General features: G+C 34.0%; 1 protein-coding gene across 1 annotated transcript; it reads left to right on the plus strand.

Annotated features, from left to right (window-relative positions):
* Positions 1–2,884: 2,884 nt before the first annotated feature.
* Positions 2,885–3,643, plus strand: LOC141695987 (uncharacterized). The gene has a single exon (XM_074500186.1). The coding sequence runs from the start codon at positions 2,885–2,887 to the stop codon at positions 3,641–3,643; it is 759 nt and encodes a 252-aa protein (XP_074356287.1).
* The last annotated feature ends 16,969 nt before the right edge of the window (positions 3,644–20,612 follow it).

A 20,612-nucleotide genomic window follows, 5' to 3' on the forward strand; every position in this document is an offset into this window, starting at 1 on the left:
TCATAATTTTAGAAGTGTTGAAGTACAAGATCTCCATATCAACAGGAAACTACTGGTAGAAATCAGAGGTCTCCAATATGTGGCTTGGACAGAAAATAATATGATGAATTTAACAAAGGAGATTGGTGATTGGGGGTGGTGGATAAACAAATCAGAGGAGAATTGTATTTTGGAGAATCCAAATGTGACAACCCGGATTAAATCCCGAGCACTTTTCGAAAACCTGGTCAAGTCCCGATTACGAGTCCGAAATAAGCCGAAGTATTTCCCTAGTGCAGCCAATTTTGGTTACGACAATCCCATCACAGGCCCCCAAAAGATCATGATTTATTGGTTATTATATTTATTAATATATATATAATTATTTTTAAATTAATTTATTTTTATAGATATATGTATATATATAAAGTGATTTGGATGTTCAAATTAATAACATGTTATATGTGCTTTTGTTTTAATGTGCAAATTATAATTTAATGAAAACTCGTTAAAAGTTTAGATGTGGGTAATTTTAGGCTCTTTAATTTATATTTCATGTCCATATTCTTGTTTTAATACATTATTTTATTTATGAAATAAGATAAGATGATACAAATTTAATACGTATACTTGAATACAAGATTAGTGGACAAAATTGTGATGTACATGTTGTGAGTGTACATAAGTTCAATCAAATATTAATATTTATGTTAAGGCTTTTGATAGTTCTCATAGTTTATTTATAACTTAACCTGGATCTGGACATAACTTGTTGGGCTTGTAAGGCCCATTTACTTCTTCTTGTGTGATTTGTTTGTAATTCGTGTATTTTTTATTTATTTTTGTTGGATAAATTCTCCATGTTCTAAATGATTTGGTGGTTGTATAATTGTTGCACATGTTTTAATTTGTTGCTAAATAATTGATTAATTATTTCGTATGATAAATAGGATTTGTTCGTGTTAAATTTCGGTGTTTATTATCGGATTTGAGGTAAGTGACTTTTCGTTACTCACTAGTATTTAAATTGATTCATTTTATTCGATCCTTTTTCTGTATCAGAAATATTTGATTAATTTTGATTATCGAAAATTGTGATGTTGTAAATAGAAAGACTTTTTAGATATTCCCAGTTTTAATTACATATCGATTTATAGAATCCGGCCACTGGATAGTGTGCCGCATAGAACTAGTTTACGCACGTTCCGGAACACATTAATACCTTGTTAGGCCTTGTCTTAGCGAGGGACGTAAGCTAGCCCTTATCGAATTATAGAAGCCGTGTCACTGGCATAGTGTGACCGTAATTGATAACTGTGAAATAGATATGACTGCGATATTTTGGTACTATAATTGATTTAAAGTCTAAAAATTATTTTAGAAAATATTTTGTGAGTCTTTAAACGATAGTTACTTGCGGGGCTTCGTAGCTCATTTTTGTGTATACATTTCAGGTTTGGACTTTCGAAAAGAATAAGGATGACTTCGACATGCTGTTTGGATTTTTATTTATTTCACTTTGAACTTTATTATTGAATTATTGTTCGAGCTGCGTCTCAAATTTTAGTACATTTGAATTATGTGTTGACTTTTGATGTTTCGGGTTTGAGAAATTTGATCAGTTTGGTTTAGAAATTGAATTATCATGTTTCGCTGATTTGTTTTTGTTTAGAATTAATATCCTGAAAAGTTGGGATGTTAAAGATGGTATAGAGCCAGGTTTAAGATCCTGTAGACTACCTTTTAGGTTGACTTGTGGGTTAAGTATGCTAGAATCGTTTCCTTCTAGTTGTAAGTATTAATACTACATTTTGGACATTTGTAGATGGCCGATAATGAGAATGTGTGGGGTCTTGCTAATGGATTTGATGAGGATATGGAGGAAGACCCCGAGGAGGAAATAGAAGAACTATCACCACAAGTGTCCATTGATATTGATGAGGATGCCCCTATGCTTGACTATGATAGCGAGGAACCTGTTAAAAAAATCACCTTTTGTTGAAAGTGTTAGCCATTCACGTGGAAGTGATGCTTTGACGAGGGCAATGAGAGAGAATGTGGTGCTTAAGCTTAAACTTAAGTTTAGAAATGAAGTAGCTGTAGAAGTCGAGATTAAGTTAAGAAAGGAACGCCAGGATATTTTAAAAGATTATTTTTTGAATGTCCGGGACCTTGAAATTGCAAATGATAGAGCTGAGAGAGCCATAAAAGACCTCCAAATTGCAAGCGAGAAAGCTGAGAGAGCCCTGGAGATAATAAGGAGGGACACTCGAAGGCATGAACGTGTAATAGATGGTTTTTGTCGTTGGCCATTGTCAAGGCGCTGGCTTGTTACTTGGCTTGGGAGAGTTACGAAAGATTTTCTTCAAGCTTTTCGAGATGGACTTGGAGAGACTAGGAGAAAGATATAAGAAGCTCTAGAATGAACTAGTTTATGACCTATCTTTGTTATTTTGTTTGGTTTTGGGAATTTGTCCTTCAGATATTAAGTTTTATTTGGAATAAGTTGGATTTTGTTAAGTTTTATTTATTATAATTGCATTATAAGACCTAAATGCTACTTTAAGGATTTTTCCACTTGATTATTTGAGGTGTTTGAGAAGTGGATGTTATATTTATTTAATGACTCTTTGCGTAATTATTTATATATAAAATATATTCTTATTTTTGTTTTGATAGAAAAATGACTACACAGAGTGGATGAAGTGGAAACAACAACACCAATAACAATAATAACAACAATAACAATGGTGGAGCTTGTGATTAGCTAGCACAAACTTTAGCCGCTCTGGTGGGAAACCAACAGCCGAGGCAACCAAGTATAGTTTCAGAATTCAAAAGACTCAACCCGCCAAGCTTTGATGGAGCGACAGACCCGGCGATAGTTGAGAAGTGGGTTCAAGAGATGGAGAAGACCTTTGAGTTACTTGGCAGCAATGATGAGCAAAAAGTGACACTTGCTGTTTACCAACTTCAAAGGAGTGCTTTTGACTGGTGGCTTATGGAGAAAAGTAAAAATGAGGCAAATGCAGAAGCAAATCAAGAACCATATTCGTGGGAAAGGTTTAAGAAAGCTTTAGAGGACAAGTACTTTTCGAGGATGACACGCTTACAGAAAGAGAGGGATTTTATCAGGCTTGAACAAGGTGGGAAGTCAGTTACCGAGTATGAAACGAAGTTTGTGAAACTTGCTAAGTACGCACCAATATTGGTTGCGGATGAGGCAAGTCGAGCAAGGAGGTTGGAGGAAGGATTGCGAAGTAATATTCGAATTGGAGTGGCGCCATTTGAGCTTCAAACTTATGATGCTGTTATCAACAAAGTCTTGGTGATCGAGAGGGGTTTAGCAGAATCCGAGAAGGCAACGGATAATTGGAACAAGAAGATGTTCGCTCCAACTGGTGGTCAATCATCCAAAGGGGGACCACTCAAGAAACCACATGCGTATGATCAAATGGGTAATCAAGGAAATCAAGATATGTGCACTAGGTGTGGAGGAAATCATGCCGATAGAGAATATTGTTGGAACTTGGGTGCTTGTTTTCATTGTGGGGATGTTCGACACAAGATCTCGCAATGTCCCAACAATCCACCACCAAGAAAGGGGGAAGACTCCAAAAAGGGAAATGGACGTGTGTTTCAGATTACCGGAAATCGTAACTAAGGTACGAATTATGTCTAGAATTTCATGCATGTATTTATTTATAGTAGAAATTTGGAGGACCAAATTTTTTTAAGGTGGGTAGAATATAACACCCCAATTTTTTTTATACATTTATTTGTTTAATTATAATTACAGGTTTTTTTCCTGCAATAATTTGATAGTAGATTTTATCTTAGTTGACTAAATGATTATATGGAAATTTTATTATCTTGAAATTTGAATTATTAGCTAAAAATGGAAGTTAATTTTAGTTAATAACAATTATTATATGATATTAGTTAGGAGGTGATTAAGGGATATTAATTAGGGTTTTGTGTGTGTCTATTTAACAATTCCTAGATGACTAAAAAGATTGTACAGGCTTCGTCATTCACACAGAGATACTTAGTTTTTGATTTTCTTTATATTTTATTACATGCTCTGCGAGGATAGTTTCTTATCTCATATATGCACGTTGTATGCTTGTAGTTTAGAAAATAATTCACTTAATATGTTGATGTTCTTTTGATTATCTAAGGTGAAAACATGTTTAGGATTCTACAGTATCTTGATATATGTGACAATGTCAGATGAACTCCGTGCCGCCATTTGTAGTGCAACCATATAAATTGTTACTAGTTTTAGGTGTTAAATGCACTTCATGTGATCCTCTGAAATTCATAATTTTTTTATTGGTTATTATATTTATTAAAATATATATAATTATTTATAAATTAATTTATTTTTATAGATATATGTATATATATATAAAGTGATTTGGATGTTTAAATTAATAACATGTTATATGTGTTTTTGCTTTAATGTGCAAATTATAATTTAATTAAAACTCGTTAAAAGTTTAGATGCGGGTAATTTTAGCCTCTTTAATTTATATTATTTCATGTCCATTTTCTTGTTTTAATACATTATTTTATTTATGAAATAAAATAAGATAATACAAATTTAGTACGTATACTTGAATACAAGACTAATGGACAAAATTGTGATGTACATGTTTTGAGTGTACATAAGTTCAATCAAATATTAATATTTATGCTAAGGCTTTTGGTAGTTCTCGTAGTTTATTTATAACTTAACCTGAATCTGGACATAACTTGTTGGGATTGTAAGGCCCATTTACTTTTCCTTGTGCGATTTGTTTGTAATTCATGTATTTTTTATATTTTTTTGTTGGATAAAGTCTTCATGTTCTAAATGATTTGGTGGTTGTATAATTGTTTCATATGTTTTAATTTGTTGATAAATAATTGATTAATTATTTCGTATAATAAATATGATTTGTTCATGTTAAATTTCGGTGTTTATTATCGGATTCGAGGTAAGTGACTTTTTGTTACTCACTAGTATTTAAATTGATTCATTTTATTCGATCCTTTTTCTGTATCATAAATATTTGATTAATTTTGATTATCGAAAATTGTGATGTTGTAAATAGAAAAGACTTTTTAGATATTCCCAATTTTAATTACGTATCGATTTATAGAATCCGGCCACTGGATAGTGTCGCGCATAGAACTAGTTTAAGCACATTCCGGAACACATAGATACCTTGTTAGGACTTGTCTTAGCGAGGGACGTAAACTAGCCCTTATCGAATTATAGAAGCCATGTCACTGGCATAGTGTGACCGTAATTTATAACTGTGGAATAGATATGACTGCGATATTTTGGTACTATAATTAATTTAAAGTCTTAAAATTATTTTAGAAAATATTTTGTGTGTCGTTAAACAATAGTTACTTGCAGGGCTTCGTAGCTCATTTTTGTGTATACATTTCAGGTTTGGACTTTCGGAAAGAATAAGGATGACTTGGACATGCTGTTTGGATTTTTATTTGTTTCACTTTGAACTTTATTATTGAATTATTGTTCGAGCTGCGTCCCAAATTTTAGTACATTTGAATTAAGTATTGATTTTGATGTTTCGGGTTCGAGAAATTTGATCAGTTTGGTTTAGAAATTAAATTATCGTGTTTCGCTGATTTGTTTTTGCTTAGAATTAATATCCTAAAAAGTTGGGATGTTAAACCAAAAGTATGTGTTTATTCTAACTCCTTGGATCATGTTTCTATCAGAAAAGCCATACTATCGAAGGATGTCAAGTTCTCTATTGACATGGAGGAAATATCTTTTGACCTTAATAACTTTTTCAGCAAGAGCAAGGATCAATATAAGGTGGATTCTAATAAAGAAGTGGTTTGTGAATCAAAAGTTCATGTTCCCCGATTACGAGGAAAATTCAGGAAAATAACACTATTCCTCATAAGTAGTCGCCTCTAATATCAAATGATGAGGTTGGAGTAGATAGGGAAAGTTTAGTGAAATCTCTCAAATGGGATTTTCCAGAATTCATAGATGCTAAAGGAGATACTATAGTGCAGACTGGAGATTTAGATTCAACAGTGGCTGTGACGTCCTCAATCTCGGGGTTAGGAAATGAGGACCCACACACCTTTAATCTAATAATTAAATAAGCATAAATCCCGATTAACTACTAACAGGATCAAACAGGATAAAGTATGAGACAAGATTACAACTACCAATCAGAAAATGTAACTTACAACCCCAAAATAATAATAAATAAACATAATCAATTCCGGCTTGGAACCGACAGATAACCCATTGTATCTTTACAATTTTCCTTCTAAGCGCTTGCTCACTCAGAAATGCCACTACCTGCTCTGGCAACCGGAAGCCCTCAACAAGATAGGGACCACCAGGTACGCTCTTACGAGCAGTGCGCCTAAGCCTGGCCATCTTCTTGCTTAACTACTATGGTTAGATTAAAATGAAACATATGAGTATAACACTCAGCAAGTAATTATAAAGCAGTTCTACGATATAAAATCCACAATATACTTTACCAATCTTAGGGCATTCTACTTTATTTGCTCTAGGTGGCAGATTTCCATCTTTTGGATTAAGGAAGGGTTATGAAGGAAAAATGTGAGGCTTTCAAGGAACAAGGCTCAAAGCAGGGTGAAAGCCGACATTCATCACAAATCATTAAAGGATCTGAACAGATCTTCCAGAAAAAGGAAAACAATAATATTTCACTATATGGAATCAATTATATGATCAACAGATTAAAATCAGGGTTCTCGAGTTTTATGCTTCGCATTATCACAATCAACTCTTTTCCAAGCAATATAAACCATTTTCATTTTCAAGAATCAATTACTGAACAGGATGTTTCAGTTCCATTTTAAATAATCAATATAGAACCCTTGATTGGATCTCTTTATCTTTTCATTTCATTATAATACGGGTGATCAGCCCGTACCGACCTCCATCCGGTCTTTAAGGTACCAATCGGCATAATTTCAGCCTTAAGTTGGACTAGCCCCGCTAGCCTCTTACCATGACTGGACTAGTCCCACTAGCCTCTTACGTCCCAATCCAATCCATCAGGAATTCGTTTGGAAAACCTTGAGTTGGAAAAAGTAGATTTTCTAAATTAATTTTATCATTACCAAGAGTATGAAATCATTCGGACTCTTTCAAGTCGAAACTCATTCTTAAGTCAAATTTCAAGAAATCAAAGTTAAGGAAGTGATTCAAAGACAAGCAAGGAACAACTCCAAGGATTCTGAATCAGGGATAACAAGGTACTTAAATTAGAAAGATCAATATCTGTTTCAAGGATCAATAGGGTGATCAAGAAATAAGGTATCATTACAAAGGGTTCGTAAAGGTAATTATAGGGTTTATAATAGTTCATGGCTTAACAAATATCTTGAACAGAAAAGACAGGTTATCAAAAGGGTCGAATCAGTAAGCTTATCATTAACAGTTTAACAAGATCAAAGACAGGGTATCTCAAGTCATTAACAGGGGTTCATTAATTAAACAGTTCCATACTCTACATGGTATGAACAATAACCTCTCTATAACCATTTTCACAAGTAATGAGAGTTACTTGCCTGAATTCGCTTTCCTGAAGGTTGAACTACTGCCACCTAGTATACCCTTTCCTTTCCTAGCCTGAATGCCCTCACGCTCCGAATCTACAATAAAAACCAAAATCTTAATTAGTTTCTTAACTCTCGTTCCCGGAACGATCACTCAATACGATAGCTCGATTGTACTCTTGACTCAATATACGAGTATAGCTTATACACATAAGCACATAGCACATCACACATCATATACTTTATTCTTAACCTTTACACCTTTATATATACACGACAATCAACTTAAATCATACTAGTATAGCTCTTACGAGTACATGATTTATTCACGACTAAATCTTTTGTGACCATAACTGTCACTTAGAGTTCTTTGATAATAAACCACTTTATTTCCTTTTCTTTTATTCTTTAATTCGAACCACAACAACCACAAATAAGTCACCTATCTCCTAAAATTTCACATGCAATTACTTAGCAAGGTATTGGAACCAATTCATTCGCTTTTCTACTTTTATTCCATTCGGCTATACACATAAAACACAACCACGTATACTCAAATTCAATCTCATATAATCAAACACAATAAACCTCTTTGGTAAGCATATTACAAGGGTCTTTTCGCAATTACGCTGCATTCTTTTAATCCAAAAACCGAATCAAAATTCAACACCCTCTTTAATTATCAAATTCGAACATAAGCATAATCCAATCATAGTCATGCAACCAAGTTTTTATTAGTAACTAAGATAATTAGCATATATTCTCACAAATATCAACTTAATTATCTTTTAACCATATGACCCATTCGGGTTTTTCAATAAATCACTCATGCAAGGATCAATTTTGACATGCAAAGTTTTATATTACATTTCCAACTTGTTTTAAACCTTAACTTAGTTATTCAAGTCATTTTCATCAGAATTTTCGAAGCACAAAACCAAACATCATCTAATGACTCAAACCTTACTCAAACTATTTAATCAACATGCATGCATTCACTTAATCATCAAATCAATCTCTTCTAAACCCATTTTTCATTCAGCTAAATCATGTTTTACAATCTCAAGGATCAAACAATGACATGCATTACTTGTTCTTCTTTAAAACTAACATGCAATCATATTCTACACTAATTCAGCTTAGTTTACACTAAGATCAAGCCATCAAATCTAATTCCCCTTTTTATTAGTACAATGCCGAACTAAAAACCCACATGCAACCTTCAAATTTGATTTCCTAAGCATCAAATAACTTACACACACATCAAACAATCAAAACAATCCATTTTCAATCACATACTCAAATTTCAAAGGAAATACCAAAAACCCTTTTTGAACTTTCAAGAACCAAAACATGCAAGGCTCAAAATCACATTAACACATCATTAAAATTCCACCGGCTCTCCTTGGATCATGGCCGGTGGTGGTCAAACTTAAGAGTGCCCGTAACAGGTCTCCTCTTGAGTTTTAAACCACAAAATCTTCTTGAATCTACTCTTATGTTCTTGTATCAAGAAATTGATTTCCTTCAACACAACCATGGAGATGATTACCAAAAACACTTACACAAACACTTACATGCAAATGGAATTTGAGAAGTATACCGAAAATAGAGGCTATGGATGGTAATATCTTTGAGTTTGGGTGAATATTGGGTGTTGTATGCAAGAGAGAGAGAAGAGAGATGGAGAGAGCCGAGAGAGAGTGAGAGTGTTCGAGAGAGAGAGAGGAAAAGAAAGTGAGGGAGAGGGGAAAGAGTGATCACGAGAAAAGAAAGGAAGAAAGGGAGGGAGAATCTATATTGTATTAGGGCCAAGGGCATTTTATTAATCTACTAAATCCCATTTTGAGTTTGATTAACCTTTCTTTTTACTCAAATAAAATAAAAATCAAATATAAAATATATCTCTCTCGAAAAGTCAAAAATTATTGTAAATGACAATTTTAATACGCAGATCTCAAAATTAGCTTTCCAACCATTACTCATAATAAACCTTTGATCGAACGGTTGATTTTATATGATTTTCGCAAGTTCGTGCTAGTAATATCATTTTATCACATAAAAATCAATTTAAAATGCAACGACCAATAAAAAAATCCGTCCCTCATTTTTAAAAAGTCTATAGGACTATTATGACAATAACAGAACAAATCCCATGCTTTTATCTTACTCAGATAATTTTATAAAAATGTGTGAAGGTTAAATAAACCTTTATTTAAATCAAATAATTCCCTTAAATTCATAAAAATGTCACAGATCATATAGTCATGCACACAGACAAGCAATCACACACATAAGAACATATAACAACTCATGTCTGATCAAAAAATTTGTCCTTTTTTAATCTTTATCCTTTTCTATGCGTACCGGGTCACGTTCAGCCTGACGGCCCGACGCTCAGCATTTCGATTACGCTTCTTATTAATGACCAACACGTTACTAGGATGCAACACTTTACTTAAACATTTCATTTCTCATAATAACACATAGTTCACATTTCATATACTTTAAAACTCCTATTAGGACGGGTTCCGTTCTACCTGACGGCTCGACAACACAACTTAACTCCTAAGCTGACTCTTTAAATTGGAACGCTTTTACTTACGCTCCTAGATTCTAATATATAGTAAAGACAATTAATCAACACTTAATCACGTAATTATAATCATATCACATAAAGCATACTTTCTTGACTTAATTACGTCGAAAAAAATTCTCAGTCGTCACAGTGGCTCTCAAGATCTTATTTATAAATTGATGAATAAAATAAAGATCAAAGGACCTGGAAGACCAAAGATGAAGAGAAATGTCAAAAACCCATTTGATATTGGAAGATGTAAGTTGTTGGGGAAACTTAAGAATGATGTCATCTTTTTGACCAAAAGCTCAGAGAAGATTGGATTAGGACTTCATGAGAAATATCCTGAGAAAAAAGAGGCAAAAGCTAATCTTATCTTAGAAACAACATATTTGATGGGTCTTATAAGTAACAGAAGTAAAGAGGATACAATTAGGTTGATCCAAGAGCATCATTGAGGATTGCTATTTGGTTCTAGTAAGTTTTATACTTTTTAATGGATAGTATCAAAACCTTTTCTTGGAATATCAGGGGCCTAGGGAATAGTAAAAGCAGGAATAACTTAAGGATTATTTGTTCTAAATAGTGTCCGAAAATTACTTGTTTGGAAGAAACCAAGATGAATTGCTATGGTTAAGATCTAGTTGGTAACCTCTCCAGTAAATCTTTTAAAGGTGTTTATCAAGGTTTTTCAGGTTTGTCAAGGGGTTTATTAACTTTATGGGATGATGATTTGTTTGAATTGGCTAATTGTGAAAACTCTCTTCACTAGATTGGAACTACTCTGAAATGTAAATCTTGCAATGAACTCTTTAATGTCTTCAACATTTATGCTCCCCCTGACAATAAGAAGAGGCGGGATCTTTGGCATACTATGAGTTTAATATTGGAATGGTCTGGTTCTACTCCATCTCTTCTTATAGGAGATTTCAATAGTGTGAGATGTATGGAAGAAAAAGCTAATTCTGGGATTAGGCAAAGAGAAATTGATTGCTTTAATCAATTGACCTTTAACTCAAATCTGTTGGAGGTAGTGAGGTACCTTTGATTAACTCTAGATTCGCCTGGATAGGGCCAGGAGGATAAAATGAGTAGGATTGATAGAGCATTTGTAAATGTTGTTTGGCCAAACTCTTCTGATTGGATTGTTTCTTCCATGCCAAGAAAATAATCTGACCACAAAGGATTTCTTTTGAATATAGGGGAAGTTAACTGGGGCCCAAAACTTTTAGGTCTTTAACATTTGGCTCAAGAATGAGTCCTTGCAAAAGGATTTCGCTGATACTTGCTCAACACTAAGTTCTAAGGAGGGACTAGATATACAACAATTTCTTTAGGAGATCAAGAAGAAAATTAAGAGCAGGAATATTAATTCCAATGGTAATGTGAATGCAAAAATTTTAGACATAGAAGCTAAATTGGCAGAAGCAGAGGATCACAACATCAATGATTTAAAGGTTCAAGTTCTCCGAATGGAATTGGAAGAACTTCTATTGGTCAAGGACTGTATGCTCAAACAACAAGCAAGGGTAGGATGGCTTAAGATTCAAAATTCTTCCACCAAGCTATTCTGAAGAGAAGATCAAAGAACCACATCAATAATTTAACTTGGCTAGGAAAAATCTGAGCACTCCGAGAGAAATTAAAGAAGCTATGAAGGAGCACTTCCAAGAACTATTCAGAAAAAGAGAAAATTGTAATCTCTTCAATATTGAAATATTAGTTCTTAATAAATTATCTTTGGTGGATGCATCCTTCCTAGATAGAGAAGTTTCTCTTCAAGAATTGGACTTAGCCATTTCTCAGTGTGATTCTGGAAAAGCACCTGGTCCAGATGGTCTTAATGCAGGAGTTCTCAAATTTGTGTTGAGTAACAAAAATGTTGGAATTCTGCAAGCATTTTATAGAAACTAGATCACTTTCTATAGGGATGAACTTTTCATTTATTGCTCTCAGACCTAAGAAAAATAACCCATCTCTGATAGGAGACTACCATCCTATTAGTCTTATTAATTGCCCACTTAAGATACTCACCAAGGTTTTAGCAAATAGGATCTCTACAGTGCTGGGGATAGTAGTAAGCCAGTCTCAATAAGGGTTTGTTAAAGGCAGACAGATAGCATAATGCATACTGATAGCAAATGAGGTGGTTCATAGTCTTAAGAATAAATGGTCCAAAAGAGTGGTTTTAAAACTAGATTTTGAAAAATCCTTTGACTCTGCAGACTGGTCTTGTCTTCTAAGTATCTTGGATTGCTTGGGATTTAGCTCTAAATGGTGTTTTTGGATTAAATCTATCCTTCAATCCATGAAAACCTCTATCCTAGTTAATGGCTCTCCAACATCAAAATTTTCCTTTCAAAGAGGTTTAAGACAGGGAGATCCCATGTCTTTTCAACATTATTGAAGAGATTTTGCACTTGATGATGGTCAGAACAAAAGAACTGGGCTTAATTAAGGAATCAGTCTGAAGGAAGGCATGATGAAAGTATCACATCTTAAATTTACAGATGACACTATAATCTTCCTAGAATCAGGGGAAGACAATATCAAAAATCTTAAATTCATGTTGATATTATTTCTACTGACCAAAGATCTAAAGATTAACTTCTATAAGAGTTTTCTATATGCATGGGAGGATAAAAAGGATAATATGCTGAGATGGTCAAGTATATTAGGATGTAATGTGGGATCATTTCCTTTAACTTATTTAGGTGCTATTATTAGATCTAATCCTAGAAGAAAGGTGTTCTGGGAACCTTTACTTAAAAGATTCAAGGATAAGCTTGCAAGATGGAAATCAAAATCACTGAATTTGGCAGGAAGGGTTACTGAAACTAAGTCTTTTCTTAACAGCCTTTCGGTGTATTGGTTTAATCGTTATAATTTTACCTAAAGGAGGATTAAAATCTCTGGATCTAATAAGAAGAAGGTTTATTTAGAGAGAATCAGATGATGGGGTTGAGTTAAAAAATTGCATTTGGTCAACCGAGATACCATCTGTAAACCAAAATGAAGAGGCGGCCCTGGTTTAGGAGATTTGAAGGCAAGTAACTCTATTATTCTGTTCAAGTGATGGTGGAAATGGCAGGAAAATATAAATCTTTAATGGAGGGAGATTATTAAAAAAAGTATGACCTCAAGGAACATCTATGTCTTGAGCAATGTCATAACCAAAGAGATTTATCTTTTATGATGAGAGATATTTGTCAACCTCAATATATTGATAGCCATTGTTCTTATTTCTATAAACCTATTTTTTTAAAAAAATTAGAAAATGGGGAAAACTCTTGTTTTGGGAAGACTTATGGCATAAGTTAGGTGTTCTGGTTTCAGTTTTTCCAAGATTCTATTATTTATCTACTTGCAAATATGTAAGTGTTTTCAATATGAAGGTCAAGTGGTATAGCAGGTTTGAGCTTTCAAAATGGATCAAACCTTTTAGAGCTTGAAAAAAGGATGTAGAATATGAATTGGATACTATTCTAGGTTTTATTATTCTATGAGGAGTTGATAAAGTGGTTTGGATTCACTATAGAGGAGATCTCTCTGTCCATCAAGGATATAAGCTGATTCAGGAATTAGGCTACCATAATTAAGGTGGAGATTGGGGAAGACTTTGGAAGATTAAACTTGTTTTGCAAGACATGCCTGCATGTAACAAGAATAAGTCATATTGACAGCCCTGAGGATAAGTTGTGTGATTATCTATATTTGTATTTTGTAATTGTATTCCTTAAGTCTGTAAAAATGTTAAGTAGATTAGACTGGAGGATGTTTCTGTGAACAACCTTCAAGCTAATTAATAAACTCTAGAAAAAGATCAATTCCTGATCATGCCTCAAAGAGAAGTATAGCCTCTTGGATCTGAATAATACTGTTCTACAAAAAATATTCTAAGTCAGATATCAACAAGTTACATATCAACGGATATCGAGAAGTCGGTCGAGAAGTCCAAAATAACTTATAGAGAAGTCCCATGAGATCAACAAGTCATCCTACATGTAGAGATTTCAGATATCGACAAGTCAAAATGTATATGCAGAGAACTGGAGATATCGACAAGTCATTTCTTCAGGTAGATATCTAGAGATATCGACAAGTCAAAAATCTTCATGTAGAGAACTCAAGATGTCGACAAGTCAAAAGCCTATGTAGAGAACTGAAGATGTCTACAAGTCATTATACATATAGAGAATTGGAGACCTCGACAAGTTATTTATATATGTCGAGAACTCGAGATATTGATAAGTCATTTTACTTATCGATATGTCACTTCTCTACAGAACAAAAGGAGACCTCGCAGCTTATCTCATAATCTAGAATACAGACAAGTTCAAGATTCAAGATTATCAGTCAACAAACAATTCATTCACTGAATTGGAAAGACTACAAAATCAGCTTAAAGGATACAAAATCAAGGGCCAAGATTCACTAGATAAAGGATGGTCACAGACCTACAAGATTCCGCACAGATTTTCTAACACCAAAAAAGGAAATAGACAAGATAACTTTAGAAAATGTGTTAGTACATTTTAGTGCAAGTTTTGTAAACTCGTATTGTTGGTCTATAAAGCATGCACAGGTTCTTAGTTTAAAACAAAAAGAGAAAAGAAAACAGATATAGAAAATATCTTGTCTTCTCTCAAGATTTGTACTTGAGTTCTTATTTTCTAAGAACACAGATTTGTAGCAAAACAAATTTGATTAATACAATCAAGTGAGTTTTTGATTTCCTATTTTGTGTGCTTATTGTCAAATAATTTATCTCTATAAATTCATAACTGCTTTGTTCAATCTAAGCCAAAAACTTTCAAAGTTAATTAATATTCAAAGAAACACATTCACCCCCTCCCTGTGTTATATTTCACTACACTCAATATCTAACAAGTGGTATCAGAGTAAAATCTGAAAGTAAACAGATAATGATCTTGGAAGAATGAGTTCTCAGAAAATAAGAAGTATCAAGATACCTATTTTTGACAAGATCAACTACACATTATGGAAGAAGAAAATGATATTGTTCATAAGGATGGACAACCCTATGTACATTCAGATTCTCAAAAATGGACCCTTCATTTCTATGGAAAGGGTTCTTAAATCTAAAGATGGAGACATGATCATACCTGCACATTTTGCACCTAAAGATCCCTATACGATTTTGCACTTCTCGATAATAATTATATGGAAAAGAAATCCCGGAAAAAGATAGATAAAGAAAAGGTTTCACTTGATAGCAGCTTACAAGTCATATTGATTGAGTCCCTTGATAATGTAATATATAATAACATTATTAAATGTGAGTCAGCTAAGCAGATCTGGGAAGAAAATGGAAATACTGTATGAGGGAACATAAGAGGTTAGATCTAATCAAAGAAGGATCTTGGTTTCATAGTATGAGGGTTTTATGGCTAAACCAAAGGAAGGCATAACTGAAGTTTTTGAGAGGTTCAATATATTGATAAATGACTTGCAGCTTCATGACAAGTATTATGAAGCTCAAGAGGTCAACCTTAAATTTTTGTTCACCCTTCCGATCACCTAGAACAAAAGATATCTGCAATCAAGGAAGGAAGAGATTTAAGCAGAATAACATTGGAGGTCCTGTATGGTATTTTGAAGACCTATGAGATGGAGATGTTACAGAGAAAGTCATTGAAAGCTGGTCAAGGGAATGTTGTTGAAGGATCAAGTGCCATGGTAGAAAATTGTAACGACTCGTATATTTTAACTTATTTAAATGTTTGATTATTGAATAATTAAATAATTAAAATATGTATATGGGTTCTGTCAGCGGGTTATTGCTTTTTTATTATGTATATGTGATTACCAGTGTATGGGATTGAATTGCGTGTTAATTATTGGGTTGTATGATTTTGTTTCGCTTTTAAAAGTGATTTTATTGCAGTTTAATTTTTCATAAATATGTGGATTGTCTCTAAAAGTGTTTTTATGGTTTTATAATTACAATAATTATTTTTGGGATTTTATAAAATTTAGAAACCAATATTTCATCAATTATTTAACCCTGTATGATTTTCTGATTGCATTTATTTGTAAAATATGTATTTAATTCCAGAATTCTTTAAAAAATATGAAACTCAGATTTATTTAATTTTGGAATATTCTGTGAATTTTAAAATTATTCTGGGAATTTTTTAGATTAATTTCACCCGCGCGTCGATTCGTTTAATTGATAAAAGCGGGTATAAATTGCATTTCAGAAATTGTTTTAAAATTTCAAAATTTACGTTTTTATTAACTTCGGGATATTTACAACATTTTAAAACTATTTTGGTAATTTTTGAGTTATTTTCACTCGCGCAATGGTTCGTTAAAACGTGACACACAGAATAATAATTCGGGCTTAATAAGGATAAGTATTAATTTTGGATACGTGTCTTAGTTTCCTTCAGCACCTGGACACATGACATGTATTTGGTTGGGCAGAGAAGTAAAATAAAATAAAATAATATAGAAACACACATATCTTTCATCCCAAATTTTTCTAATCAATCTAAAATTTCTCACTCTTATCCCTGTATTCCTATTCCCTGTTCGGGTTATGCCGAGTTCTGGTAAGCCTGGTTCATTTTTTCTGTTTTCTAACTAATTTCTCCGGCCATCATTGTTGCACCATTTTATCATGTGTAGCTATACATATATGTACACTGTGTATATATATACTCGAGTGCGTGTGTCCAGTTGCGATTGTTGGTGGGTTGGTGGCAGCATAGTTCCATTTCCGGCCACTCTGCCATTTTCCGGTTGCTGCCGGACTCCATTCCGGCGAGGTGACCGGGCATATATGTTGTGCGCGTGTGCTACTATTGGTTTGTGTTTATTTGCTGTTGCTGTCGGTTTGATTGTGTTCCCCTCGAAGTCATAATTTGATTGATTATTTTAGGAATTTCCGGATAATTGGTTGTAATTTTTGTTTATTTATTTATTAATTTATTCATTTAATTTCTGCGGGAAATTATTTGAGTAAATTATGCAAAATAAATATTTTTCGTTCGGGAAATTTATCGGTGGGTGTCGTATGGAAACCCGAATTTATCGGGCACCAACGATATCTACTTCCGTCGGTGATGAGCCTTGCGAGCCGACGGTGAACCGTGACGATTATTCGGAGTCCTATAATTATTAATATAAAATAATATTATTTCGTATAATTAGTACGAAGTGTAATGAGTAGTTGTAATGATTTAGTCAATAATTGTGTAACTAAGTCGGATGGTAATTGTTGGGATGTGACTGAATTAAGGTTGAATTGTGATTGGGATTTGACGTCGATTATGTTCGACGGGTAGGCCGACAAACAGAGGAGGTGCAGCCCGATTTTTTGGAAAAAGTAAATTCGAAATTGCGGGACATACCCTGTGATTATCGGGACTACCAGTTAGACGTGTATAATTATAATTATAAATACTTTACGAAATGTTCTGGTTTGTCATGATAAAACATTCTATAAATGGTTAACAATCCTACTTTACAAAATAACAAATATACAAATGTTATAAATCCGAGTTTTGAATGTATAAACCCTATTTGTTATGTGAGCTATAATCATACGTATATTTATGAGTCTGTCAAGCATAATTGGTCATCTAACCTAGAGTATTTCGACCCTGTAGGTTTTAGTCGGGAAACCGAAAGTGGATGTTGGACTAAAGATAACCTAGTGGAGGGTCGACGAGCTCAGTAGGGTTTCAACCGAAGAACCTGAGTGTTGAAGTCGAATCCAAGGTGACCTAGTGGTTAAGCGATAAAGGCTGAGCGTCCGAGTCGGCTCAGAGTCGGTCAGTAATAGTTGTAAAGCTCTGCAAGGAAAGTATTCCTGACCATTCTTTTATGGTTCAGTATATATGAATGAAATGTTGTTTTGTTTTTTTCAAAACAGGAACAAAAATGTTTTAAGTTACGTATCCCCTGTATTGAAAATGTTGTTTAAATATGTTTTTGGGGAAAAGTAACTTCTGAAAGTACCTATTTCTAAAATTGTGATTAAAAATGGAAAATAGTTTTTGAATAGTGTGATGTGACATAATTGATTTTAACAAGAGATAGGTAAAAGTGATTTTGAAACTGGATAAAATGAATCAGATATTGGATTGCGTTGCATAAGTGGCTAATTTGGTTGCACGTAATTCATACCCGATTAGTCCAGCATAGTAAATCAAAGACCTAGCTAGTCTTTGCGGATCCGGTTATTTTGTGTAAAAGCCCGATCAGCTTTCCTAGATATTTTGTGTGATAGCCCGGCCAACTATCCTAGATAATTTGTGTGGAGGCCTGATCAGCCGACCCTAGATAATATCCAATACATATCTGATTGTGATTTTGTGGTTCCAGTAACGGAACAAGTGATTTTGTGGTTCCAGTAAAGGAACAAGTGATTGAAGTTCCAGTAACGGAATAAATGGTTTTGGGTCCCCGTAATGGGACAAATAGTTTTGTGGTTCCTGTAATGGAACGGAATATTTGGAAATGAAAATAACATGCTAAAATTGAACTCTAGTATTTATGCACAGCACACGACTGTTGATTTTATTTTACAGAGCATGCTAGTTTTGATATCCAGTTTATACATGTTCTACTTGTTTTCTAACAAGTTATGAATTCTGTTCCTATAACTGCTTTACTTCAAATCGTTTTACTTGTTATTCATATAGTGGTACTGTTGTGTAATTGATTGCTCACCCTTGTAGAATATTTCATATATGTATTACAAATGCCTAGGAGATTCTTCCGTGGTAGTCAGGGCAGAGTTCTAGTTCCTTCCGTGCCAGCCTCCTCTGAGGTAGTTGTGTTCAGACCAGATGAGGTCTGTTGAGTTGCTGTATTAAGTTTGTGGTCAGGATTGTGTAAGGTAATTTGGGTTGTGTTATTTGTGTAGCCTAAATCATACTGAAACCTGGAAAAGGTCCTGGTAGAGGGGCCGTGGTTATGTATTATCATTGATTCAGATGTTATTATGCTTAATATTAATGTTGTTGGTGACGTCAACTCTTGACCCCGAGGTTGTGGTCGTCATAGTTAATATCAGAGCTACAGGTCTGAGTCCCTGATTTAGGTTAGGAGTAGATTCAAAAGAGTACAGGAAGGTTTATATATAGATGTGAGTCAGCAACTCAACCTAGGAGCGAGTCTATGAGTTCAGTCAAGGGTTTCGGAGACGTAACCCTGACGTCTATTGAGGATTGGCTGGAACCACCCTAACTTAGAGTATGTTTCCTTCATATATGTATTACTCGTAAGCTTTGATAGAGATTTTTAGTTTTCCTCTCTAGAGAAACGAGTCTGATCGCCAGAATTCAGCTTTTTCGCGGATCCTTGGTGTGTCAGCTATAGAGACACCCATATTATCCCAAAATATAGCATTTCCGATAAGAGATTTTGATGGACCAAGTGTGCGACCTCGGTGAGTTCAGATGGAATGATAATAGTCAGTGGTTGCTATGACATCCAAGTTTTCCTAATGAATGTGGATTAGTACTGTAGTTTGTATTTTTGAACCGTTATACTTCTTTCTTGAGACGTATTTTGTTTCCGGAGTAATTTTCCTATCACATAAGTTTCTTACCTTTTCTTTGAGAAAGTTGAGAACTCAGAGTAAGCAACTTAGGATTCTGTTGATTCCATTATAAATCAGATTTTCTCCTTCCCTATTTGTTAATTTCCTTTTAAACATTGTTTATTTCCTCGGTGATTCTATCGGTTGACTGGGGCTAATAATGCATATGATTTGACGATTTGTCTGTATGACAAAGGGTCTGCTAGGACGCCACCGATGTATGTGTTGTGAGCTATGCGGTACTAAGACTGACCTTCTTATGTACTTGTATGAGCTCTCAGTTATACCTATATCTTCTTCTCTTATCCTCCATGTATCATTAATTCCTTGACTTTGAAATCTCATTTGAAGTCCCGAGATAATGAGTTGTCAGTAGCTTTTGCAATTAGACATTCCTGGTTATTGAAAGTAAACAAGAGTTGACTTTCTGGAGAAATAGACGTTTTACATCTGGTTGCTACTTCAGAAAGGAAATAGTAAAGAGGATTTATGATTCGATATTGAAGGTTGTAGCTTCAGAAAAGTTAACCCCGTGGAAGATGGGTCATTTGCAAGAGATAAGAAATCACTTGGGAAGGAATGGTTGATTGAAACTCAGACTGGTGTGTCAGCAAAGTCTGTGATTTCTTAAGTTGTCGCGACTTACCAGTTTAACATTTTTAGGTGGTGCCTAGTACAGCCCGTCTAGCTTTGCGATATATGGAATTTGTTAATGTTGTATTTTTAATGGTGCTGGAAGGTTGCTCAGTTGTTGTTATATGGAAAGGCCATGCTATAATGTTTAGTACCTTTATATTCCAGTTTTCTGCACTGTTGTAGATTTTGCTACTGTTACCGTTGCTATTGTTGCTAGTGTTTCTAATCTAGATATCTTTTATAAATGGATCCTAAGAATAAATACAT

Source organism: Apium graveolens, chromosome 11 (assembly GCF_009905375.1).
Source record: "Apium graveolens cultivar Ventura chromosome 11, ASM990537v1, whole genome shotgun sequence".
NCBI classification, from domain to species: Eukaryota; Viridiplantae; Streptophyta; class Magnoliopsida; order Apiales; family Apiaceae; genus Apium; species Apium graveolens.